This window comes from Globicephala melas, chromosome 1 (genome assembly GCF_963455315.2).
Source record: "Globicephala melas chromosome 1, mGloMel1.2, whole genome shotgun sequence".
NCBI classification, from domain to species: domain Eukaryota; kingdom Metazoa; phylum Chordata; class Mammalia; order Artiodactyla; family Delphinidae; genus Globicephala; species Globicephala melas.
This window is the reverse complement of record NC_083314.1, coordinates 187,189,532-187,215,333: the sequence shown is the minus strand read 5'-3', so window position 1 is coordinate 187,215,333 and position 25,802 is coordinate 187,189,532. Positions and strand designations below refer to the sequence as shown.

The following is a 25,802-nucleotide window of genomic DNA, read 5'->3' as shown; positions in this document are numbered from 1 at the left end:
CCCCACCGGCCAGGTCAGGAGACGTCTTGGGTCCCCCGTCCTGTGGCCTCTGGGACCTGGGCTCCGCATCCCCTTCAATGTGCTCCACAAAGCCCAGAAGATCAAGGTTCAGGGGTCAACAGCCTTTGCCAAGGAGCGCGATCCTGCGGGCAGTGTCTCTGTCCACGGTGAGCCTGCCCCTCTGGCCCAGAGACCCCAGCTGGCCGGGCTGACTCCTGCCCTCAAGTAGACAGACACTCTGTTCCTGGAGCAACAGGGCCTAGCTTGGGGTCCGTGCACGGCCGCCTCGAGTTTGGAGAGCCTCAGGCCCCGGCAGCGCCCCCGCCCTGCCCCGCCGCCCGTGCAACTGACTGCGGTCACGGGCACCTCCCAGCGGACACGCCGCCCACCCAGCCCCACAGCGGAGGGACAGCAGATGCCTTCCAGCCGCCAAGACGCCTGGGCAGGAAGAGGCCGCGCCCACGCATCCGCCTAGATCCCGACAGGAGGGCGGGGGCCACTCCGCTGCCCGGGCGTCCACCGTGTCTGCCCGCGGTGGCCTCGCAGCAGTGCTTGCAGGGACGCTCGTCCCATCTCTTGCCAGGCTCCAGCCCACAAGGCTGTGTCCGCAGCACCTGCTCTGGCTCCTGGAAGAGCCTGGCCCCGCCTCTGCCCAGGCCTGGGAGGGAGGGAGGGAGACCCAGAGCCGGAGCGGGCGGCAGGGGAGGAGGGAGGCGGGAGCTCCAGGCCGGGGCACGCGCCCCACCGGCCTCTGCAGGGCACCCTCGGCCCAGGCCTTGGGCTCCTCCCTGCAGGACCGGCCCTGAAGCCTGACCCCAGAGCACTCGGGACAGGACGTGACTGGGGTGTGGGGGGGACTGCTGGAGCGCAACCCACTACCTATGGGTGGGCCAAGGGCAGGCTCAGCGCATCTGGGCTCCCCAAGCCTGGTCCACCCTCCTCAGCATCTTGGTGTTGGTTACAAAGAACTAAATTAAGTTGTCACTCGACCCAACTTTTTAAACAAGCCTGTTTATTGAAAGAATCTGAAAATAGTAATAAGGCTTTCAACATTTAACAAATTTTCAAGATATTAACAATATGAAACATTAAGAATTGATTTCAAAAACCCAAAGTTTCCTAGTTCATTCCCTGTCACGCTTCAGGACTTGGTCTACACTGGCTCTGTTGTCTGAACGAGTAACCTGCGTTCTGAATGCTACTCTTTTCTGGGCCTAAAGCTGGGAGTGTCGCCCCCTCAGCCCATGGGAGGCCGAGCGGGCTGCCCACTGTGCCCGAACTCGCGGGCAGAGGGTGGGAACCGACCTCCGTGCCCAGCACCGGCTGAGCTGCCCACACAGGCACGCGAGGCAACAGCACTTGATACACACACGGACAGTGGCCACGGTGCTCAGGCCGCAGGGCCCGCCCTGGAGACCCTGGATGCCCTTCCATCAGCCCGTGACCCTCCAAGCGGGCAAAGCACAGCGCCCCCCGGCCCCTGTCCCTCCAGAAGGAAGTCCAAGAAATGACGGGCCCCCATCCCTTCTGTTCTGGCCAATTTAACAGGAGAAAACGCAACCCAGAGAGAAAACAGTTACTCAAAAATAGGAAGCCCATTAGGCGACAGTAAGCGGGGCCAGGGCCACACGCCCCCCGCGAGCCACTGCTCCCACCAGACTCCAGGCGGCCCCAGCCCCAGGCAGCCAGCGATGGAGGCGCGGGGGCTGGAGCGACGGGCACGCCCTCGAAGCCAGGCCCCCGGGGAGAAGCGAGAGCAGCTTCAACACCTCCCGGCCCGCCAAGCGCCAGGCGCTCTGAGCAAGTCGCCCAGCTCTCCGGACAGTCGCGCGGGCTGCACAGGATGGTCCCACTTCACAGCACAAACTCCCTTCTCGCCGAATTCTCAAAGTGTACACAACAAAATCTGTACGTAAGCACTTTCAGAATAAAAGAATCTCTAAAAAGTAGACACAGAATCGAGAACACCTTCCAGGGTGGGGAGGTGCGTCCCTGCTTCCCGAGGAATGTGTGCGGTCTGAACCCTCGCCCCGCCAGTGCCCGTCACCCTGAAGCGGGGGAGGAGACCGGGGCCTGGGGACCCATCTGTCCTGGCAGCCAACCTGCTCTCGGCAGAAGCGTCCCCCCGAGTGGCTTCAGGGGAAGTCGTGGGAGCTGAAGGATTTTTGGCCGTGCGACATTTATTTTCAAGACCATAGGATAGACCCATTCATTCTGATCCCCTCTGAATCTCAGTAGACTGATTTATGGAAGTTTCCTCACAAGGAACTACAAGGAGCCCACCAGGCTCGGCCGTCCCTGCCTGGGGCCGGGCTCTGTCCACACGCAGGGTGAGTGCGCCTGGGCTGACCTCAGAGCTCCTGGTCTGCTCACTTGTTTAGAAATGCAGAAAAGTCAGATTTAAAACGTTAAAAACAGCTGATCTGGTCGACAAAAGGCAGATTGCAGGCCCTTCCTCTGGCCAGACACGTGGTGCGGCACCTGCCACTGGCGCTGGGCCCGTGGTGCTCACAACGTGCTCAGGTCCGCCTGTCCCGAGTGCAGACGGCAGGACCGCAGGCCTGGTTCCCCGCCCCATCCTCCTCGTGCGCGTCCTCCTCGTCCTCCGCGAAGTGGGCTTGCTTCTTCCGCACGTTCCAGTGCAGACACTGTGCCAGGCTCTCAAACCAGTCGCTCACGGGGTCGCGGACACAGATGGAGGGGAGCGGGTAGCGAGAGGTAGTGATGCTGACGCTGAAGCAGGAGAGACGCACCGTGGCCCCTCCTAGAACCGCCGAGCGCACGGCCCGCCCCCCCAGGGCAAGACCCCTCCCTGGTCTGGCTGGGGACCACCTCAGCTCTGCTCACACCACCTGCTGCAAAGCCTGGCCCCAGGTCCTACGGTGCCACTTTCCGGTCTGGTCCTGAGAACAGCCAGGAACTGGGGGCTCAGTGGTGCTCTTGTGCCCCCCAGGACAGAACCACGGACCCCCTCGACGTACCCAGGTCCAGAGGGACCCCAAGGAGCAGGGTGGCGGAAGGATAAGCAGTGGGAACGGCTGGCAGGGCGCCGTCACCCCAGGCACAGGTCCACGACACGATCTCTCGAGAACCAGGGATGGGCCCTCAGCCCACCTGCCCCACCCGCTGCAGCCCCGTGGCCCACACACCTGTCTCCGTGGCGGACCTCCTGTCTCTTTCGTCCATCGAAGGACACCCACACAGTGTTCCTTGCTTCCGGTGACAGCATGATCTGACGGGTCAAGCAGGACAGGTGTGGGCTACCTGAGCGCAGCCGAGCGCCGTGGACCCTACCCCGGGGGGACAGCACCGGCCGGGAGGAACCTCACGGGCGCCCCCAATGCCCACCACGTGCCAAGGTCAGTTCCAGGCTGTGAAAACATTAACTTGCGTCGTGCTGACCCCAGCCCCAGGGGCCTGGCTCTAGCATCGCCTCCCACCCCCCCACCCCCCGCATCTCTCTGCGTCCAGCAAACGCAGCCCCACCCACCAGGGCTCACATCAGGGACCCACTGGTCTGGGGGTGGCCTGCAGTGGGGGGCAAGGGGCAGGGGAAGAAGAGTGGACGTGGAAGGGCAGCAGGGCCAGTCAGACGCCAGGACACGCCGTGGGGGACACGCCGGGCAGCGGCCGTTCCTCACCTGTGGGCCCCCCTCCCCTCCAGCAAGGCCTGTCCCCACCCACTCAGGCTGAGAGCCCACCTGAAGGGCTGGCCCGGCTCTCAGCACCACCCCCGCCAACCGGACCCCTGGGGCACTGGCCACACGATGGAGGCCAGGGTGGATACAGCCCCTCCGGCACCCAGCAAGGCAGGAGGTCAGCACTGCAGGCCCCGCACCGGCTCCAGCCGACAAGGGCAGCGGGGGTGGGGTGGGGGTGGGCTCCGACCTTCAGCTCGACCCCTGCAGGAACCACGATGGGCCGGAAGGACAGCGAGTGGGGGCAGATGGGCGTGATCATGATGGCTGGCACGTTGGGGTGGATCATGGAGGCCCCGGCGGCGGCTGCGTACGCTGTGCTGCCCGTTGGGGTGGAGACGATCACGCCTGCGGGACAGGCTGAGGGTCACGGTCAAGCGCCCGCCCCCACCCCACGTGCAGCCCCCAGGCGGGCCTGACGCCCACCTACCGTCGCCCTGCACCGTGGTGATGAGGTGCCCATCCAGGTAGACGTCCACGTTGGACAGGTATGAGGATGGGCCTCTGTCTATCACCACCTCGTTTAAGACCTGTGGGTGAGGTCACCGCAAGCTGAGGGGGCCGGGCAGCACCGAGCTGCTCCTGGGCTCCCTGGAAGGTCCCGAGGACAGGGCTGGGGGGTGTCCAGACCAAAGCTGCCACCCTGTACCCCCTGCCCGAGGGCGAGGCCCTGAGCCCTGTGGGGGACAGACCCACAGACCTGGTACTGCATGACCTGCTTCCCGACCTCTGCGTCCAGGGCTGCGGCCAGCACCCCGTTCTCGCTGATCCCGTTGGGGACGGCCACCTTCTTCCCTCGGAGCTCCTTCACAACCCTGACCTTCAGCCGGCTCCGGAGAACAACAGCTGCGTTCCCTGGGGGCCAGCAGGGGTCACACCCAGGGAGGTCAGCAGGGATGGGGGCGGTGGTACTGCAGGAAGAGAGACCCTCCCATCGACCAGAGACCCCCCTTTCTTCTCCCAAATGGAGGGCAACACCCTGTGCTTCTGTGAAAATCAATTCACTGCTACTCGACACGTATGGTAGCCTAAACCCGTGATCAGTTCAAACTTCTCACTGTTAAGAAAAAACGTCTGACTCGTTCAAAATTTAGAATTCTCTGAATCCCGAAACACTCAAGTGTTGCTCTTTGCATTGTTAAAAAAGCCCCCAAATCCCATAAGATGATCCCATGTTCAGAACTGCTCGTGGGTTCTGGAACATTCTGACTCACCCTGTATCACCTGAGTAACTTGGGACTGAAAGTTCTCGAAGTTGAAGGGGGTCAGGAAGCCCAGGGAGCCCAGGTGGAACGCCATGACCGGAGGCACGCTGCCCTGTGAGCCAATGAGGCAAGTCACTCAGCTGGCCAGTGCACTCGAAAGCCACCCGAGCCGTCCCCAGCCCGGAGCGACCCGCACCCCGACTACCCCTGGGAGGGGCGGGCACGGGAGTGCAGGGTCGGCGCCCGGCGTGGTCGGTGGGGCTGCCGTGCTGCAGTGGGGCAGGGCTCCTTGGGGTGACGGCACTCGGCCCGCGAGGAGTCAGGGAGGCCAGGGGAAGAGCGTTGTGGGCAGCTGACGAGAAACGGAGGCGGCGGGACGGACCAGCCCACTGGCCACGGCAGACAGGAGGGAGCGGCGGGGAGACCTCGACAGAGCCGCTGGAGAGGAGTGGGGGCAGCCAGGGGCAGAGGGCCTAGGATGGGACTCGGGGACCCTAACGGGGCGGCACTGCAGCCCCCCGCATGCTGCTTCCGCTGAGGAGGGAGGGGCAGGCGGGTGAGGAGGGGCTCCCACAGTGGGAGGTGGGGAAGAATGGGCAGCTCTGAGGAGGCGGGACAGCCCCAGGACCCTTGCCCTCGTCCTCTGCCGGCCACGAACGCTGCGGCCTTCCAGCCTCAGCGGGTTCACACCGTCGGATGTGAGGCCCCAGGCCCCGCCGGGCCCTACCCTCCTGCCCTGCTGGCCGTTCTGCCCACTTCCAGGCCGCTCTCTGGAGGCCACATCTGACCTTCTAACACACCTCGGCCTGGTCACTCCAGGAGCCCTGCCTTGAGGAGCGTGAGGGTGGGCTCCCGGGCAGACCCTGGCGGTCTGCGGCCTCCACAGGGCTCCCCCGACCCCCCGGACACTCGGCCTGCAGCCGCTGCCCTCACCTGCCCCGGACGCTCATCCACCAACTCGGCCCCACATGCCGGCTCCTCCGGGGGATGCCCCGCCCCCAGGCCATGCCCCGCCCCCAGCCCCACCCTCAGGCCCCCCCTTCTGGTGCACCGGCACCTCGAGGTGCATGGAAACGCCTGGCCTGTCACAGTGTCTAGCACCGGACAGCAGATGCAGCACTTGGTATCGTTTGCAAACTTGCTGTGTCGCTGCCTCCCCTCGCCATCCTCAGGCGGCATCTGGGGGCCTCACCTGGAAGAGCGACGAGGCGTACAGTAGGGTCCCGTCTCCTCCCAGGCAAATGATGAGATCAATCTGGTTGGAGATGTCATCGTAATCTAGAAAAACAAGGCAGACACAGAAGAGCCGTCAAACACCCCCGATGCTGCCAGGCACGGCCACATGGGCGAGGCCCCACGGGACAACTCGCCTTCTCTGAAGGTGCAGAACTTCCTCTTCACTGGCCCAAAGCGGTCATCACTCACGATGGCGGGGTCCTCCAGAACCTTCTTCTCCACGTACACGATCATGTTGTTTTCCTGGAAGGGACATGGGCGAGTCAGCCCTGCCGGTAAGAGCCAGGCCAGGGCGGGCCGGTCTTCACGGAGCCTCCTTCCTGCCTTGCTTGGCCTTGTACGATGCTGGGTGGGGGGTGGGCGGCAGCAGCTCTGTCTCGGTGACAAAGCGCGGCCGCTTTCTCACTTCACACGCTGCTGAGCTGCTGGAGGCTCGGTGACGCTGGGTTACAGAGCCTCCTGACTCGAGCAGCCCCAGGATCAGAGCCCTGGAGCCCCAGGCGGGAGCCGGCCTGACCCCAGCCCCGCGGCCACCCCGCTCACCTCCATCAGGTACACGCAGAGCTCCTTGAAGGGCTGGAGCAGGCTGGCGTCCCGGATCTTCTTGATGACGAGGACGCTCTTTGGGGACTTGTTCCACGTCAGCCGCTGGCTGGCAGGGTCCTGGATGTGCCTTTGAGGGGAGACGAGCGTTCGCACTGGCCCTGGGCCGTCCCCGGAGTGTGTCTCCTGCGCCAGCGCGGCCGGTCCCCGAGCCGGAGGGGCGCTCGGGGCCCTCAGCGCGGTGTCCCCCCTCTGGCTGCCCGACTGCACCCCTGCCCGCGGCTCCTCTGGAACAAGGCTCACTCGGGGACCTGCTGTGGAGGAAACCCCACACGCACCCGGACCCAGACAGACGGGGACTCTGTCCTGGGGGACCCAGGCCTCCTGCTGACTCGCAAGAGGGGCACAGCCCCACGTCCACACCACTGTGTGAGCAACTCAGGTGACCGTAACTTTCACAGTTAAAAGCCACCCGGTTTTAAAGTCAATGGCAGGATGTGGGGCAGGGAGACGGCTCTAGAGATTTCAGCAGTGGGCACGTGTTGTCACGTCTGTCCAAAGCACAGGACGCACCGCACGGAGGGACCCTGGTGTCAACTAGGGAATGTGGGTGACACGATGTGTCAGTACAGGTTCGTCGTGTGTAACAGGTGCACCCTCTGCGAGGATGTCGATGAAGGGCTGGCTGGGGGGGGGGCTGGGGGGGCATGAGAAATCTCTGTACCTTCTCCTCACTTCTGCTGCGAACCTAAACCTAAACCTGCTCAAATAATAAAAGCAAAATCCAAAAAAAGTCAGCTGGGCCTGCCTGCCAACAACAGCTCTGCAAGTTCTGTGGCGCTCGGCCTTGGCCCCTAGCGCTGGGGGGCTGGCACGGTCCGCGGGCAGCAGATCCTCCCTGAGGGGCGGAGGTCCCGAGGCCGAGCCCTGCCAGGACTCCGACCGCTGTGGGCACCCGGCAGGCGCCCGCCCGGCCTGGCAGCACACCCCTCCGCCTGTTGGGAAACAGTCCTGAAGGCTGCAGGCAGTGACTTCCCTTCTGACGCAAGTTCCCCAATCAAGACAACTGCTCCAGGTCACACCCTGTGGCTGCGGCCTCCCTGAAAACCTGACGACCCCAACAGCAACTCTCCAAACCGTGACGTGAACCATGAAAAGAGCAGTGGGTCCCTGGCCCCAGGCTGGGACTGACTATCACTCACCCTTTCCAGGCGTTTCTGCGAGGGCAGGGGTCACTCATGACCTCCTCTGCCAGGGTCTCCACCAGCCCGGGTCACACGCGCGGCTCAGCGGAGGGCGGCGCTTGGTGCCCAGCATCTCGGTCACGCTTGACTGACAGCAGGAGTGCCATGCAAACCACCTCCCCCAGACTCCCCAAATGTGCAACTGCACCACAACCCTGATTTCTGTACCCTCAAAACTGAAAGCAAAACATACTGTAACTTGTTAAAGGTTGTATAAAACAACAAGAGAACTTCCTAAAATGAAAAATCAAACCAAACGAACTGTATTTGATCTTCTTACTGTTCACACCATCCTCTTGTCCAATCGCCTTTAACAGCAAAGAGGCCAGACCTCAGACGCCTGCTCTTCAGAGGCTGGGCGCCAAGTTCTGACGCCCTGGGCGGTCAGGATGGGCCCCGTCCAGCCGCAGACGACAGCGCTGGGCTGCGGAACCGGCTTGGCCCGTGGGAGGGGCCCGCAGGTGGAGGGGCGGGCACTCGCGGGCCTCCTGCCACTCCACCTGGCCCTGGGGCCTGGAGGGAGGGCAGGCGGGTCAGCAGAAGTCTGCCTGGCTGCCCAGGTGGATGATGAAGCCCCCCCTCCACTGACCAGGTGGGCCGGACTCACGGCCCTTCAAGACCCGAGACTCAGCCGCGCCCAGCCAGAGCCACCACAGCGCCATCGGCTCGTCTCGGGTACCAACTGGTCACTTCCTGTTGGATCACTGCAAAGAGCGGTGCTGGCCCCTCCCTGGCACAGAGGCTCTGGGGGCTGGATGGGAGGCAGGGATGCCTGACAGCTCAGCGGGGGACCCATCTGAGCCCTGTCTCAAAAGCCAAAGGCGTCAGATGTTGGCAATTCCACATGTTTCAACATAACAGAAAATACACATTCATGGTGAGGTCTGAGAGAAGGAAGTAGGAAGTGCATGTCTTGCAGTCAACTCCTCTAAGTATGTTCCTTTTCAGCATCAGGGGAAGTCAGGTCAGCACGTAATCCCTGCCCCACCAGCCACGGTGTTGGGAGCGCCAGGGACAAGATGGAGAGTGGAGTCCTGTCCTCCCAGGGCAGGACTGTGCTGGACGCAGGGCCTCGGAGACGCTTCTGCAGCACCTGCCGCTCTGCTCGGAGCACCCCTCCCCACGATCCCAACCTGACCTCGGGGAGCAGCTCAGATGCCATCCCGAGACCCCACCCGAGGTTCACGAGGCCAAAACACACACACACCTGTGACATGGGCTGGGAGCAGCTGACAGCCAATTAAGCCTGGATAGCCAGAGGCCACCCAGGGCGGCACTTATGCTGAGCCATGAGTGACGAGGAGGGAGCGGCACTGCCAAGACCAGGGAGGGCAGGGAGGGGCCCCCGGGCAGCAGTAAAAGGTCAAGGCGGGGCAGTCTGGGGCAGTGCACACAGCAGGGCGTGGGGCACCTGGGGGGCTGGTTACCAGTGTGGATGCTGTGCGAAGTGCAAACGAGGGGCACTGGGGGGTGGGCGCCGCAGGTGGGCAGGACCTGCCCGCGTCCAGCAGCAGCGACTAGAGAGCCAGGGCAGCACCTGGACGGTAGAGGCACTGACACCAGTTACCCCAGTACCCAGGCCGCCCTTGGGTCACCAGGGTCCACAAAGCACAGCAGCCCCCGGGGGCCCGGCACCGTCTGCCCACTGGGCCAGTGCTGAGAACGGGGAGACAGCTGCAGGGAGCAAGGCCCCCCGACGGTGAGTCGCAGAAGCCCACCTGGGCCCTTGGTCTGACCCCCCCCAGAAGGTGAACCCGCCATGGCTCCCCAGAAGAAGGGGGCACAGACGGCCCACTCGGTGGTGAGCCCACCGCCAGGCACAGTGGCAGGGCCGACCTGGAATTCTGCTGTTTCAACACGAAGCTCTTGTGGCCACGAAGCCATTTGAGTGTTTTCTCCCCTAGGACACACACAACACAGAGCAAAGGAGCAAAGCTTTCCCCTCTTTGGAACCATCCAGCACCTGGAGGAGGTGCTGGACGGGTAGAGACGGGAGCTGGGTTCAAGTGTCCAGTGAAACAGCCCGAACTGCTTCGCTTCTAAATAGTTTCTCAGCCAGCACCGCACGGCCAGGGGCCCCCAAGCTGCACTGCCCTCAGGCTGTCGCTAAAATACAGAGCTTACATAAAAAAAAGAAAAGGGAAAAAAAAAATTGTGCCCGCAAGTCAGGGTATCTCTCAAACAAGTAAACTCAGCTTTTCAAAAATGCCAACTGACATCTCTGCATTTCAATAATAATTAAGAGAAACATATTTGACCCACCAAATGCATTAGCATGAAATACATTATTTTTCTCTCCTAGAGTTTTTCCTGTAAAAAGCAAATTAACTCTAAACACGAGTCGAGGCCCCTCCGACCCACTGCGCCCACGGAGCAGGCCGCACCCACTCTCGCCCCGAGCGAGTCGGAGACGGCGCCGCGTGGCCTCCTGGGGCCTCAGAAGCCGCCCGACACACTCACTGCCCCCCGAGCCAGAACCTCCCACAGTCCAGTGGCCCCTGGACAACAGCCCTGTGGAGCCTCCCAGAAGACTCACATGATGGTCTGGGGGTTCTGCAGCACGCAGGCCTTTGGTCCAAAAGTGGTCACTGGGCACGGCCCGTGTAGCGAGCGGGTCCTCCTGTGGGGAGAGGCACAGGGCAGGGGCCGTCAGTCGGCTGAAAGGCACACACGTGTAGACAAGGCACAGACTGTGTTAAACTCTCCAAAATATTTTTAATCCAAATGATGTAAACTCCGTCATCTGCCCAGCACCGATGTGACAGTCCTGGAAGACCCTGCCCTGATCCCCAGAGCTCTGGCTGGAAGGCTACATGCTGTCCGTGTAGCCATTAGAGGGGGCACACTTAGAAATACTCCTTAGAACAAGGACCCCAAACCAGTGCAGGTGCCCAGGCCCCACCCCAGAACAAGGGGATTCAACCCAGGGGAAGGGCCTGGGAATCTGAATTCTTGACTGGGCAAGTCTATTTGAAGACGAGCTTTTGGGCCTATACTTGGGAATCAAGACTTCAGAAACGATCCCCAAGTTATCCAGATTAAGATTCTAACAAAAATACTCATTCTGAGTTGTGCTCTCAATAAAAACAGGCAGTACTTGAGTGACCCAACATTTCCAATAACTGAAAAGTGACTCACAGGGCACTGTGGCCACGGAGGCCACCTCTGACCCGCTGCCACCACACCAGGTTCAACGCCCTTTCGGGCATGACACCCCACAGAGCCAGCAGCCAAGGCCGCCCGCCCGGAGACACACCCCCTGCAGTGCCAGGGACACCAGAACGGGAGGACAACACGACTCTGCACGGAAGCTTCTGCTGGGAGCTGGCCGCCCGCTGCCCAGCAGGCGAGGGTGCCGTCCACCGGGCCCCCTGCATCTGCGGCAGTGCTGGCTCGGGCAGCTCCTCCCAAGACCCCGGGTGGCGTTCACGGCTCTGAGGCTGGCACTGCCGCAGCCCGCCCGGCCTGCCCAGTGCCGCTGACGGCACACGGGCCCCACCCCCGCGCCTCAAGCTTGCGCAGCGTGTGGGCACGGTGGGGGGGGTGCCCTCTGGGAGCTGTGGCAGCAAGCGTGCCCACCCCCGTGTGTCTGAGCGCCCACGCAGGCCCAGAGAGGCCTGGTACCTGAACTCGCGGGTGCTGGCCAGGGCAGGCGCGGCCGACAGGCTGCGGGACTTGGCGCGGCCCCGGATGGGGTGGCCCAGGCCCCAGTCCTCGTCACCATGGCACGCGGAGCAGCGGTAGGAGGCCGCCTCTGCACGCAGCTCCGCACTCCCGCTGACTGTTTCTTGTTCCATTTCTGTAGTCGATGGACGAGGAGGACTTCGGCCCGAAAACCGCGGAGGCCTTGATTTAATAAAATACAGTAAATATCTGTGTACAGAACAACGTATACACACACCGACACCCGCCCTGTCGGGAAAAATGACTCATGTCCAACTTACCAAAGGACTTGGCAAATAGTCTATTTCCATCCCAAAGATATTTAAGAACTCGGGAATCTACCTGTGGTTTTTAGTGAATCCAGAAGAGCTAGGGGTCTACCAAGCTGCGGTGTGGCCACGTGCCAAGGGGTGCACGTTTTCATGGGAGAGCAGTCACCATCGTGCAGTCTTAAATGCCTCTCGGCCCAGAAAATCTGGCTAAATATGCTTGATAAGACCACCAGCAGGCACCCACTGAACTCCATGTCCTGTAAACAGCCTGCGCTTTAATCCAGTGCCAATGAAACACTGGCCAAAACCGACGTACTTGGTCCTCAAAGAAAAGTTCAACTTCCAAATACTAGTAAAGATAGGCACCCTCATCTTCTAACCACAACATAGTAAAGCAGGAAAAGATGGAAGCAGAGGGCTTCCCTGGTGGCTCAGTGGTTGGGAGTCCGCCTGCCGATGCAGGGGACACGGGTTCGGGCCCCGGTCCGGGAAGATCCCACATGCCGCGGAGCGGCTGGGCCCGTGAGCCATGGCCGCTGAGCCTGCGCGTCCGGAGCCTGTGCTCCGCAACGGGAGAGGCCACAACAGTGAGAGGCCTACGTACCAAAAAAAAAAAAAAAAAAAAGATGGAAGCAGAAACAAAACAACAGTCCTCCAACTACTGGGGAATGTTTGAATTTTCTCCTAACCAACTGAGGGCTCAAAAGAGGTATCAAAACAACCGTGACGGTGGATCGAAAAGGTAAGCATGAACCCAAAGTCCATGCCCCCCACTGAGCTGTGCTGAAATCCTCGGGAATTAGGAGTCATGAGCTGAGGCCTAAGTCAATGAAGCTAGAAAAGGAATAAAACAAGCCTCAGAAAGGCAGGAGAGGTGACAAAAATACAGGCAGAAATCAGTAGGTTGAAAAGTAGAAAAAGAAGAGCAGAGCTTGGAGAAAAGCAACAATAAATAAGCCAGTTTAGACAAGGGATGAAAAGAACTACACTTACTGAAAAACTTGGACCAAAGGTCATTTTCTAAGAGAACTGCTGACTAATGGAAGAGCTTCGGCTGTGCCACGCGCTGCTGGGGCCTCAGGACCTGCCTGTCCTCGGGAAGCAGAGGGAGAGCGGGACTCCTCGCTCAGAAAGACCCAGCAGGGTAGCCTGCCAACGGCTCACGTCACCTCTTGAACAAGCAAGGGAAACAGGGCCATCGCGGCAGGGACCACGACAGAGACCACGATGCAGATGCCAGCACCAGAAGGGACAACGTGGGGTGACGGCACGAAGGGCAGAAAGAAAGTTTAAGGACTCCAGAAAAGCCTGGGGCCTCTACGATAAGGTCAAAGGTGACGGGGTCTCTGCATCTCCCACCTCCACCTGCCACACCTGACTTTGACCAAAGGCATCAGTAGTTTTAAAAATCTCCTGAGAGGGCTTCCCTGGTGGCGCAGTGGTTGGGAGTCCGCCTGCCAGTGCAGGGGACACGGGTTCGTGCCCTGGTCCGGGAAGATCCCACATGCCGCGGAGCCGCTGGGCCTGTGTGTGCACCCCAGCTACTGAGCCTGCGCTCCGCAACAAGAGAAGCCACCTCAAGGAGAAACCCACGCACCCCAACAAAGAGTAGTCCCCGCTCACTGCAACTAGAGAAAGCCCGCGTGCAGCAACGAAGACCCAACGCAGCCTAAATAAATAAATAAGTAAGAAGACAAGGCTGTGCGTCCCTCTATCTGTGCAAGAAGGAAGAGCAGGCCAGGGAGGCCAGGGTTACAGCTGCAGGAATGTGGACACTTAGCCCAGACCAGGACGACCAGGGAGCGGCAGAACCCGCACCGACCCGGCCAGGCCCTGTCGCGGCACTCGACTCAAACTGCCTGACTTACCCTCGCGAGGAGCCGTGCAGGGAGGGTCCAGGGGACCGAAGTCCAAGGTGACACAGCTGGCATCTGGGCCAGCACTCCTAAGCTCCTCATGCCTGACCACAGTGAACACAGACGACGGGACCCAAAAGGGAGGCCCAGGGCACGAGCTGGCCCAGGGTCCCGGGAGGGGAGAAGACCCTGCAGACCCCACTCCTCGTCTTCTGGAAACCATGCCTCTGACTTAGCCCCTCCTAAATTAAAATAAGCTTCTATCAGGGCATACCCCAGTTTCCAGTAACACGAAAGATCAACAGACAATCATTATAGGCAATAATGCCAAACCTCTGGCCAAACAAAACTTGAAGACCACTATCCTGGCACAGCACCAGCTGCAAGAGGCTGAAACCTGCTTGCAAGGAAGGCCTGCCCTAAAACCAACTGGGCCTGCAGCCTGTGCTGGGCAGGTGATGCTGTAATCCTAGGAGGCTGTGGAAAACTCTATCATCCCAGGAAGGTACAGAAATAACTACCTAGTAAGATCACTATAACCCTGAGAAGATACGGATAAGAAGGTAATTAAATCCTATGATGCTGAAATGTTCAAAAAGCTTAAAATTCATTTTATAATCACTGGATTTTTACATATTTTGTTTGATATTATGGGCAACATACCCAAAGGAAGAAATCATTCAAAGTAATTCTCATTTAAATGGTTGAGATGAATTTCTATTTGTAAATAACAATGTTACAAATGATAAAAGTTAGTGACTTCCCCCATCCCCACAACCTCCACCTACAAGGCAGAGCAGGGGTCTTCTGAGCTGCACATTACCCAGGGCCCAAACCACTCCCAACAAGCCCTCAACCACTCCTGGGACAACTGCTGAAATTTAATTTACTCTACAGCTAAATACTCAGGTGATGCCATGTCAAGCTTCTACTTGTAGTTTAAGAATTACAGTACTCTGAGTCTTGGGGTAATACTTTGTGTTATCTGACACATGCTTAATGGGGACACAACATATAATGTTTAGAAAGAACAGATCAATCGCCAAGTGGGGCTTATTCCAGGAATGCAAAGCCTGCTCAATGAATGTAATCCATCATTTCATCAGGCTGATCACATCAACTGATGCACAAAAAAGCACTGGACAAAATTCAACACCCGTTTATGGTAAAAATTCTCAGCAATTATGAATAAAGGGTAACTTCCTCAACTCGATAAAGAGCATCTAGAAAAAACCTACCGCTAACATTAACCTGATGGTGAAAAAATAAGACTGGGAACCAACTACTCTTCATCAGCACTGTACTGCAAGTCTGAGCCCGGGCAACGAGGCAAAAAAGGTAGAGACTGAAATTAAAGACAGTATCATCCACAGTCACCTAAAAAGTACTTAGATGCAATCTAACGAAACATGTAGAGGACTTGTATGCTGAACATATTTTAAAAACCCTGATGAAAGAGACCAAAGAACACTAAATAAACTGAGAGACACCCTTGATTATGGATTAGAAGACTCAACATAGTAAATATGTCAGTTCTCCCAAAACTCATCTATAGGTTTAATGCAATTTCTATAAAAATCTCAGCAAGATTTTTTTGTAGATATGGACAAGCTTATTCTAAAACATATATGGAAAGGCAAAGGTGCTAGAATAGCTAAGACATGTTTTAAAAAGAAGGATAGGGACTTCCCTGGTGGTTAAGAATCTGCCTGCCAATGCAGGGGACACGGGTTTGAGCCCTGGTCCAGGATGATCCCACATGCTGCAGAGCAACTAAGCCTGTGTGCCACAACTACTGAGCCTGCGCTCTAGAGCCCGCATGCCACAACTACTGAAGCCTGCGCACCTAGAGCCCGTGCTCTGCAACAAGAGAAGCCACTGCAATGAGAAGCCCGCGTACCGCAAGGAAGAGTAGCCCCCGCTCGCCACACTAGAGAAAAGCTCACGTGCAGCAACGAAGACCCAACACAGCCAAAACTAATAAAATAAAAAAGTAAAAAGAAGGGTAAAGGAAGACGAGTCCACTCTCTGACTTAAGACTCTACAGCTATGCCAATCAAGACTGTGTCGCTGGCGCAGGCAGACACAGGCCAACAGAACAAGTACACTCAACTGATTTCTGACAAACGCACACAAGCAATTCAGTGAAGGAAAGAGAATCTTTTCAGCAGATGGTGCTGGAGTCATTCTACATCCACAGGCAAGAAAGTAAACCTCAGCCTAACCTTCACATCTGAAACAAAAATTAACTCAAAATGGATCAAAATGGATTACGTTAAATATCAAACATAAACTATAAAACTTTTATAATAAAACACAGGAGAAGGAATTCCCTGGTGGTCCAGTGGTTACGAGTCCGCACTTTCACTGCCAAGGGCAGCGGTTCGCTCCCTGGTTGGGGGGAACTAAGGTCCCGCAAGCTGTGCGGTGTGGCCAAAAATAAAGAAGTAAAACACAGGAGGAAGTCTTGGGGACCTAGGGCGAAAGAGAATTTTTTTTGTACATGATATAAAAAGTACAGTTCATAAAAAATAAAAAAAAATTGATAAACTGGGCTTCATTAAAATTAGAAACTTGCTCTGTGGAAGGCCCTGTTAAAAGGGTATAAAAAACAAACAAGCTACAGATGGGGAGGAAATATTTTCAAACTAGATCTCCAACAGAGGATTCGTATCTATAAAATATAAAGAAATCTCAAAATGTCTGGTAAAAAACCAGATAATCCGATTAGAAAATGGGCAAAAGAGAGGAACGGACCACAGGGGGTGCGCCCGGGGTAAATGAGCACGCGAAAAGACACTCCACATCACGAGCAGTTAGGAATCAAAACCACAATGAGATGTCACTGCACACTGGTCAGAAAGGCTAAATAACTCAAAGCTGGAGAGGCTGCAGAGAGACACCCACTCACACGTCACCGTGGGAACACGGAAGGCTCAGACGCTCTGGAAAAGCCTGACAGTTTCTTATAAAAACGAAATATGCAGCCCAGCAACTGCACCTGGGCATTTATCCCAGAGAAATACCTGATGTTCACATACAACCTGCACATGAACGTTCACAGCAGCTTTTTTTGCGACAGCCAAACATTGCAGACAGCCCAAGTGTCCCCCAGCTGGTGAGCAGACCCAGCGACCAGAGGGAGCAGACACTGACACTGCAACAGGCTGGGTGACCCCAGGGCCCTCTGTGGGGCGAAGAAGGACAATCCCATATGGCCACATGATAAACGTTCCTATTTACACAACTTTCTTTCTTTTTTTTGTTTTTGGCCACATCACGCAGCATGCGGGGTCTTAGTTCCCAGACCGGGAGCTTAGTCCCCCTGCAGTGGAAGCGTGGAGTCCTAACAACTGGACTGCCAGGGAAGACCCTTCCACAACTTCCCTGAAATGACAAAATGATGGCGCCGTGGACAGATCACTGGTTGCCAGGGAGTGCAAGGAGGCCTGGTGGGGCTCCCTGGCATGACGGTCAGCTCTGAGCCTGCACTGGCGGTGGTGGTTATGCAAACGTACACACTGGTGAAGGCTGAGTAAGGGGTGTAATGCAGTTAACAGTGTTTACATTAACGTGCTATCGATGAGGGGATAACACTGGGAAGCAGGGGAAAGGGTGCAGAAGTTTCTCTGCACTGTTTTTTACAACTTTCTGTGAGTCTATAGTTATTTCAGAGCAAACAGTTAATAAAAAGGGATAAGCCAATCAAAACCACAAAAGGCAAATGTATTCAAAAACTATTACAAATTATTTAGAAGCTGTTAATATTTATTTACAAAGAGTAGTTTGATGACTAAGTAATAAACTAACTTATAAAATAATCATATTGGGACTTCCCTGGTGGCACAGTGGTTAAGAATCCACCCACCAGCGCAGGGGACACGGGTTCGAGCCCTGGTCCAGGAAGATGACACATGCCGCGGAGCAACTAAGCCCTTGCGCCACAACTACTGAGTCTGCGCTCTAGAGCTTGCGAGCCACAACTACTGAAGTCCGTGCTCCACAACAAGAGAAGCCACCGCAATAAGAAGCCCGCGCACCGCAACAAAGAGTAGCCCCCGCTCGCCGCAACTAGAGAGCCTGCACACAGCAACGAAGACCCAACACAGCCAAAAATAAATAAAATTTAAAAAAAAAATAATCATATTAAATATGAAAACCAGCTTTTGAGATTTATCTCCACAGTGTATTCTGTGACAATGGCAAATCATGACTCACACTTAATCCAAGTTTATTTGCTATTTTAACGTTTTCTTTTTTTTAAAATTTATTTATTTACTTATTTATTTATTTATGCTGGCTGTGTTGGGTCTTAATTTCTGTGCGAGGGCTTTCTCTAGTTGCGGAGAGTGGGGGCCGCTCTTCATCGCGGTGCGCGGGCCTCTCACTGTCGCGGCCTCTCCTGCCGCGGAGCACAGGCTCCACACGCGCAGGCTCAGCGGCCACGGCTCACGGGCGCAGCCGCTCCGCGGCATGTGGGATCCTCCCAGACCAGGGCTCGAACCCGGGTCCCCTGCATTGGCAGGCAGACTCCCAACCACTTCGCCACCAGGGAAGCCCTATTTTAACGTTTTAAAAGGATGAAATTTTAACTCCATCCAAGCTCACTGAAGTTCCCGACAGCACAAATCTAATTTTTAAAAAACTTCTGCATTGGGAAGTTTTAATAGGAATAATGTGCTGGGGCACAATAACGAAGTATGCAGACATAAAGTAGTTCCCAAAGGGCTCCCCTGGTGGCGCAGGGGCTGCGAGTCCGCCTGCCGGTGCAGGGGACGCGGGTTCGTGCCCCGGTCCGGGAAGATCCCACATGCCGCGGAGCGGCTGCGCCCGTGAGCCGTGGCCGCTGAGCCTGCGCGTCCGGAGCCTGTGCTCCGCAACGGGAGAGGCCACAACAGTGAGAGGCCCGCGTACCGCAAAAAAAAAAAAAAAAAAAAAGTAGTTCCCAAAGAGGTGGGGGTGCCAGCCAGTAAAAGTCGTGCACACGAATATAAACACAATAATGTGATGTCCGCTGCGAGCCCTCAACACATGCCTGTTGAAGTAATGACAAAGCAAAGCTCAGCACTCATCACGGAGAGGCACACTGCCCTCCTCCCGCCAGTAAGTGAAGCCCGTGCCGGCAAGGACATGGCAGAACTGGGCGCACACACTGGCAGAGCCCGGCCGCACAGGGACCCCAGGGGGCCCCAGGGTGGCGGCCCCCTTCGCGGGGCCGACGAGGAACACAGGCCTGTGCCGCTCTGGGCACCTGGCTCTGCTACACACAGCGCCCCAGCACCTCTTCACCAACTGTCTGCACACGCATCTGCCCGTTCCTACGCAACGAACTCGGCGCTGTGCAGTCACGGGTCAGGAGGCGGGCAGGCAGCACCAACCCCAGACGGCCCTGTGCCGGGGCCACGGCCGAAGAGAAGCCCGACCTGAGGGTGAAGCGGAGCCCCTAGGGCCCTATGGTCCTCCCCGCACCGAGTCCTCCGCCCGCCTTTTGTCTGTGGAAAACCTTGAGCCAAAGAATAGCTTTAATCAGAGAAGCGAGAGAACACAGAAACAGAGGAAAACAGTCAAAGGAGACCAAATAATAATAGTGCAGTCATTAGGCAAAGTCAAGGACCTCTGTTCCCCCTTAAGGGCCACAGGTAATATTCGGAGCCCTCCCCTGGGAGCCGTCTTGTAGACACTGAAACCCCACCAGGTGGAAGAAGTGAACTACATGAGGACCAGGCGCTGGCCTCGAGGAAATGGAAACAAACCGACCCTGGAACTGAAGAGTAACTCTACCTAAAACATCGAGATGACGCTGGTCAGACCACCGATGACCGGCTTCATGATGACCGTCAGAGCTGACTGCATTGTTTCTGCACGTAGCCCCCTCCCTCTGTCTATAAAAGCTCTTGCCCCCTTTTTGGGCGGGGAGGAGGGCCCTTGGACAGGCATCTGCCCTCCCCGCCCCCCCCCTTTGCTGGCCTCCAAAATAAAGCAACCTTTCCTTTCCTACCAACACCTGTCTCTAGTGAACTGGCTTTCAAGCGGCGAGCAGCCAGACCCGGGTTCGGTAAGACATTTTGGCGCCCGACGGTGGGGCTGTGCCCTCGCAGCGTCTGGCCTCCCTGGGCCTCCCAGAGTAGAGCCACCGGCTACGTCAGACATGCCAGGATGAGCCGCGACCAGCCAGCTGCCTGTGGCTAGCCAGCCCCAAGGGGGATTTTAGGGGATGTTCCCAGCAGCTGCCGCAAACCATTTGTTTCGGGAATCCTCCCTGTTTCTCCCCTGCTGGGCACTGGCTGCCAACTTTCGCTTTTGGTTGGTGGAAATGAAACGTGCGTTTGGGACGAGCTGACCAGCTCCAAGGCCGGGTTAATTCCACTAGTGTGCACCCGGGCACCCTTCCCATTTGTGAGCACAAAGTGCTATCTGGGCATTTTGCCAGTTGATTCTGACGTCTGTCTACCGTTGAGGACCCTCTGTGTTGGGGAAGTGTTTGTTTGGGATTCCATACTGGTCATCCTTTGAAGAGGATTTGCGACAGATCTGTCTTTTGGTGTGTGAACATGTATCCCATCTACGTGATTGGTATCTTCGTTGTCTTATGTCAAATGGGAAATTCAGGCTCAATTCATTAAAAACAATTTTTTAGCTATGAAAGTATGACAAAGAAAAAGAAAGATGATTTTTTTCTAACCAACGTATGGCAACAGTATTCTTTAGACTCCGGAGAAAATTGGTTAAGATGAAACTTTTGAAATTCCCAAACTGATTCTTTTGCATACGCAGTTAGAGAAAGCTAGCTTGATAAAATACTGTTTTCAGAATTCTGACCCTGAGAGAACAAAAATATGCCTAGGAAAATACTGCAAGTTAACTCTTATTGTGTTCTTGAAATACAAACACAGCCCACTTTGCCTGAGACTTCAGCCTTGGGTTAATTAGTAAAACCTCAAGACAAATAAAAGGAGGGGGAAAAAAAGCCTTTTAAAATTGAGCGTAAATTTGACCATTCGGACTGTTATTCCTAAGCTGATAAGTTTAGTTGCAATGCCTAATTCATGAAATGTAAAAAGATGAAACAATTGAGACCTCTGTCTGGATGTATGTATGTCTCAATATGTCTTTGGCTTTGGTTAATTTGCAAAGAGCTCTATTTAATTGGCTTTAAAAGAAAAAGTAAGCACTTACAAATCAAATCTCAATTTACCTACTTCCTGTCTTCTTGCCAAGACTAAAAGTAAAACGAAAGATGTCTGGGTTTCTTTTTTATTTATTTGTTTATTTTTGGCTGTGTTGGGTCTTCGTTTCTGTGCGAGGGCTTTCTCTAGTTGCGGTAAGCAGGGGCCACTCTTCATCGCAGTGCGCAGACCTCTCACTATTGCGGCCTCTCTCGTTGCGGAGCACAGGCTCCAGACATGCAGGCTCAGTAGTTGTGGCTCACGGGCCTAGTTGCTCCGTGGCATGTGGGATCTTCCCGACCAGGGCTCGAACCCGTGTCCCCTGCATTGGCAGGCAGATTCTCAACGACTGCGCCACCAGGGAAGCACTATGTCTGGGTTTCTTAAACACACATCTTGTAACACATTAAAGGGAAATTGTGCTATGAAAAAGTGTATGTTTTTAGAGGTTATGGAATATGTTCTTAAGTTTGCCCATCAGAAAATACTGATATAACAAATAGTTCAATTACTTGTTTCTTGGTTTTGTTAAGGTTTTCAAGGGTTACAAATTGTAATGTGTAAAAATGATAAGGGAAGCATTTCAGTGTGTAAAGCAAGTAGGATATGTGTTGTCGGAGAAGAAAAGTATAAAGAACGGAGATACTTTCGTTGAGGAAAAATGACGACAATAATTTTGTCTTACCGTTGGTTGGATGGGAAAAAAAGGACAAATTTGTATGGATCCAAAAAGTGATAAAATGTTTGTGAAAAAGTAACTTTGAGAAAAGAATTTTGTATGTTGTTAGGATTAAGATTAGACTAAATTTAATTACGTAAATGAATTTTGTTATTAACAGTAAACTGATACAAGACTAAATTTTGTTTTCTCTCTCTGTTAAGAGAAAAATATTTTTTCTAAACTAATTAGGATTATTTGGTATGTTAAATTATATGGAAAACATTTGATAACTTTCAGACCTTACTGTTGAGCTGAGTAAGAAATTAAAAAATTCTGATGGAAAGCTGTTTTCTTTCTAACCATACTTTTGACCCCGATGTTCAGGATGGAAAAAATTGTCCAGTGAAGTTGTCACAGAGTATAACCACTCATGATGTGTATGCTGGCTCTAAGTTTACTGCTGAAAGCACATGTACAATGTCTGTGTGAGAACTGGATACAAATGATAAGATGTATGGCCATAAAGCGTTTCCCGATTAACATACCTCTGAGCCTGTTCATGATATCTGATTCGTTTTCCCCCAACGTGGACAACTAGGCAAATATATAAACAAAAAGAGGCCTAGCACCGAGGGACATGAATGGACCCAGAGCAGGCATCTGAGCCACTCTGGCTACGTTGGAAAAATATATTGACCATCAATGCTTTCTATGGAAAGAGTTACAATTAAAAGGGGAAAATGATGGAGGAAATTTTCAAGTACTGAGGTATGTATGGGGAAGTCATTCTGGCTTACACAGGATTTCACCTGAACTTTAGGCTAACCAAAACAGCCTGTTTATGGCCTATTAAATATACACTGCACATCTGCTTTAACTATTAAGAAACAATACATTCAGAGACTAATATGAAGATGCATTTTGATTATTATCTTCATTGTAAAATGTCTACCAATTTTCAAATGCTTGTCCAGGTACTATGACAAAGTCATCAAGGAGAGAGGTAATGTTCTCATAATACAGAATATTGATGGTAAGCACAGAGCTTGAAGTTATTTCCAATTCTGTGTCCATTCCCCAAATTAGGCAGGACTATGCCCCACTTCAGCAAGAAGTAGCCAAGAGGGGTCATTGCCCCATTCCCTCAAACACTTGGGGAAAACTGAAACAGAAATGGAACTAAACCCGAGCTCCCCTGCCAAGTTGATAACTAACCTCTCTACCCAAAACCTTATTCCCCTTCCTGTTCCGTACCCGGCCCTCCCCAAGACTGAGGAGTACCAAAGGAAAGGGGGACTGAAACGGAGCAGGACGCTATGGTCCTTTCCCAACCCCCCGCCCGGCCCCTCCGTGTCCTCCGCCCGCCTTTTGTCTGTGGAAAACCTTGAGCCAAAGAATAGCTTTAATCAGAGAAGCGAGAGAACACAGAAACAGAGGAAAACAGTCAAAGGAGACCAAATAATAATAGTGCAGTCATTAGGCAAAGTCAAGGACCTCTGTTCCCCCTTAAGGGCCATAGGTAATATTCGGAGCCCTCCCCTGGGAGCCGTCTTGTAGACACTGAAACCCCACCAGGTGGAAGAAGTGAACTACATGAGGACCAGGCGCTGGCCTCGAGGAAATGGAAACAAACCGACCCTGGAACTGAAGAGTAACTCTACCTAAAACATCGAGATGACGCTGGTCAGACCACCGATGACCGGCTTCATGATGACCGTCAGAGCTGACTGCATTGTTTCTGCACGTAGCCCCCTCCCTCTGTCTATAAAAGCTCTTGCCCCCTTTTTGGGCGGGGAGGAGGGCCCTTGGACAGGCATCTGCCCTCCCCGCCCCCCCCCTTTTTTGGCCTCCGAAATAAAGCAACCTTTCCTTACCTACCAACATCTATCTCTCGAGAATTGGCTTTCGAGCGGCGAGCAGCCAGACCTGGGTTCGGTAACAAGGGCAGCACCTCCGGTAAAGAACCGCCCGCCCCTTCGTCCTGCGGGTTACCGGGGCCTCCTCTCCAGCGCCCAGCGATCTCCCGGGGCGCCGCCGCCGAGCCCACCCCACGCCCACCTGCACGGCAGGCCCGGGAGCACCTGAAACCCGGGGCCGGCGTCCGCGCTACCGCACCTGCCTGTCCGGGTCCGCGGGTCCCCGCGGCAGAGCAAAGGTCACGGCCGGAGCCGAGCGCGTCGTCCAGCAGGAAGTGACGACCACCCGACTCAGGCCCGGCACCCTGTGGCGAGGCGGCCCCCACGAGGACCAGAGCGCGCCAGACGGGGAGGCAGTGACCAGGGGTTCCGGGGTGGTCAGGTGGGCGCTGGGCTCGGAGCGCAAACGCGCCTTCCGAGGATAAATAACGCGACGCGGACCCCTAACTGACCGCTCCGCGTGAGGGCCGGACCCGCCAAGCCGCCCCACAGCGCGGACGCGGGGGGCGAGGTCCGGCCGCCCGGACGCCTGCGCGGGCGCCCGGGGCAGGGGGCGGCCGGCCAGCGCCTCCCGGCTCCACACCCCGCGGTAGGCAGGGCAGCCCCCGTCCCCGCGACCCCCGCCCCGCCCCCACGACCCCACGACTCCACGACCCCACGACCGCGGGCGGCGGGCCGGGCCGAGGGGCCGCTCACTCACCGTTCGCTCGCCGGGCCGAGCCCGCGGGTCCCGCCGCCCCGCCGCCGCTCGCAGTCGCTAGCCGGTCCCCGGCGCCGCGGCCGCCCCCTGCCCCATGGCCACCCCCTGCCCCACGGCCACCCGGCCCGCGGCGCCGGCCCGCCTAGCATCAATGCCGCCACGCCGCCAGTGCGCACGCGCGCCCCCGCCTGCCGCGCGCATGCGCCTCCGGAGCCATACGCAAGCGCTCCGCGCCCGCCCCGCCCCGCGCGTGTGGGGCGGCCCGCAAGGACACCGGGCAGGGACTAGGGGCGGGACTGGGGGCGGAGTGGAGGCCTGGAGGGTGGGGCGGGGGGGGGGCAAGGACGGGGGCCGTGCTGGGGGCCGCCGGGTGGGGAGGAGCGCCGGCCCCAGGAGGACCCCTGGTCCCCACTCACCACGCTGTGTCCCAAGCACGTTCGCTGGACCCGGGCCCCGCCCCGCCCCCATCCGCCATCGCTCCTCTACCCCGCGGGTCAGGTTGGCTGGCGGCGGCTGCCGCCAATGGTGACACCGACCGCCGCAGGCTCCGTAACTACCAGGGTGTGGCCCTGCTTAGAAGGAAAGTGTTTTCGGAACCAAAACTCGGTGTGAGCAGCTGCGACAGAACTGCGCCCCTCGGCTGCCGGCACAGCTGGAGGGAGCGGCCTGGCCCCGGCCCTCGTGGGCCTCGCCCACCCCAAGCAGCCCGGCGAGTCCTTGCACACCACCTGGACCTGAGGGGCCCTGGGCCGGGCGTCTCAAGTAGGGCCCCTCGAGGGTGACTTGCCAACACTGTTCTTCCTCCCTCCCCCCATCCCCTCACTGGAGGACCCAGAGAGGAGGGAGGAAGGGGGCCAAGGGGGAGCTGCGCCCCCGCGCCCCCATGTCCAGGCACGGTGGGTTCCCCCAAGGCGTGCTGAATTGACGCGTTACCCACCACCACGGCATTGAATCAAGTGTGCCAGCGGTGTGCCTAGCTCCTGGGATGCGTCTGTGAATAAGCTGATGCAGGGCCACTGTGGATGAGCCCGGTCGGCTGTCAGCTACTACTGTTCCTTCTCTACCCCAGGGCCTCCGGGACACAGAGCGCCTGGCTCAGGCCACGTGTGGACCGGAGCCCCCTGCAGCAGCCTGGTCTCTAGGTTTCTCCACCCCCATACCTGCCGCTCACCGTCTTCTCTGGCCGGGACTCCTCGCCCTGTGTTGAGAGACCTGGAACACAGCTGGGCACAGCAAAGGACACCTGTCACTGCTGTCCTGGGACCACTGGGCCATGGGGTTATCAAGGGTGAGTGGAAAGGGGGGCAAGGATGGCGGAAATTTGGGGGGATTTCTCAAGCTCCGTAACTTCCCCATCTGGTTATTTTGTAAACCCAACCGCTTCCCCAAAGTGACCCCCCCAGCCACACCCACAGAAGAGAAAAGCCTTTTGAGCTGTGTTTTTGGATATGAGCATTAACATAATACTACTAATGCTTGGCCAGGCCTCCCAAAAACCTTCTAGAGCAGGGACAGTCTGCAGAGAAGGCAGCTCCGGCCTGGTAACTAGCCAGGGTCACACAGCAGGCACCCTTCCTGTGCCCTTTCTAAAAGGAACTTGTGCAGGTGTGTGGCTGTAATCATGGCAGTCTGTCCATTCTGG

At 56.5% G+C, this 25,802-nt stretch overlaps 1 protein-coding gene across 5 annotated transcripts; it reads right to left on the bottom strand.

Moving 5' to 3' along the window:
* Positions 1–993: 993 nt before the first annotated feature.
* Positions 994–25,447, bottom strand: NADK (NAD kinase). Of its 5 annotated transcripts, none has more exons than XM_070046169.1 (12): positions 25,332–25,447; positions 11,551–11,772; positions 10,463–10,546; positions 6,683–6,812; positions 6,274–6,382; positions 6,096–6,181; positions 4,913–5,015; positions 4,399–4,553; positions 4,129–4,228; positions 3,889–4,058; positions 3,150–3,232; positions 994–2,733 (listed from the first exon to the last, which is right to left on the bottom strand). In XM_070046169.1, exons 1-12 carry the CDS (start codon positions 25,433–25,435, stop codon positions 2,520–2,522), a joined length of 1,560 nt encoding a protein of 519 aa, XP_069902270.1. In that variant the 5' UTR covers positions 25,436–25,447; the 3' UTR covers positions 994–2,519. The 5 variants fall into 5 exon arrangements, 4 of the variants coding, with proteins under 4 accessions (XP_069902270.1, XP_069902271.1, XP_069902273.1 ...); XM_070046170.1 differs by having other exon boundaries at positions 3,889–4,046; XM_070046172.1 differs by having other exon boundaries at positions 25,321–25,397.
* Positions 25,448–25,802: the final 355 nt, after the last annotated feature.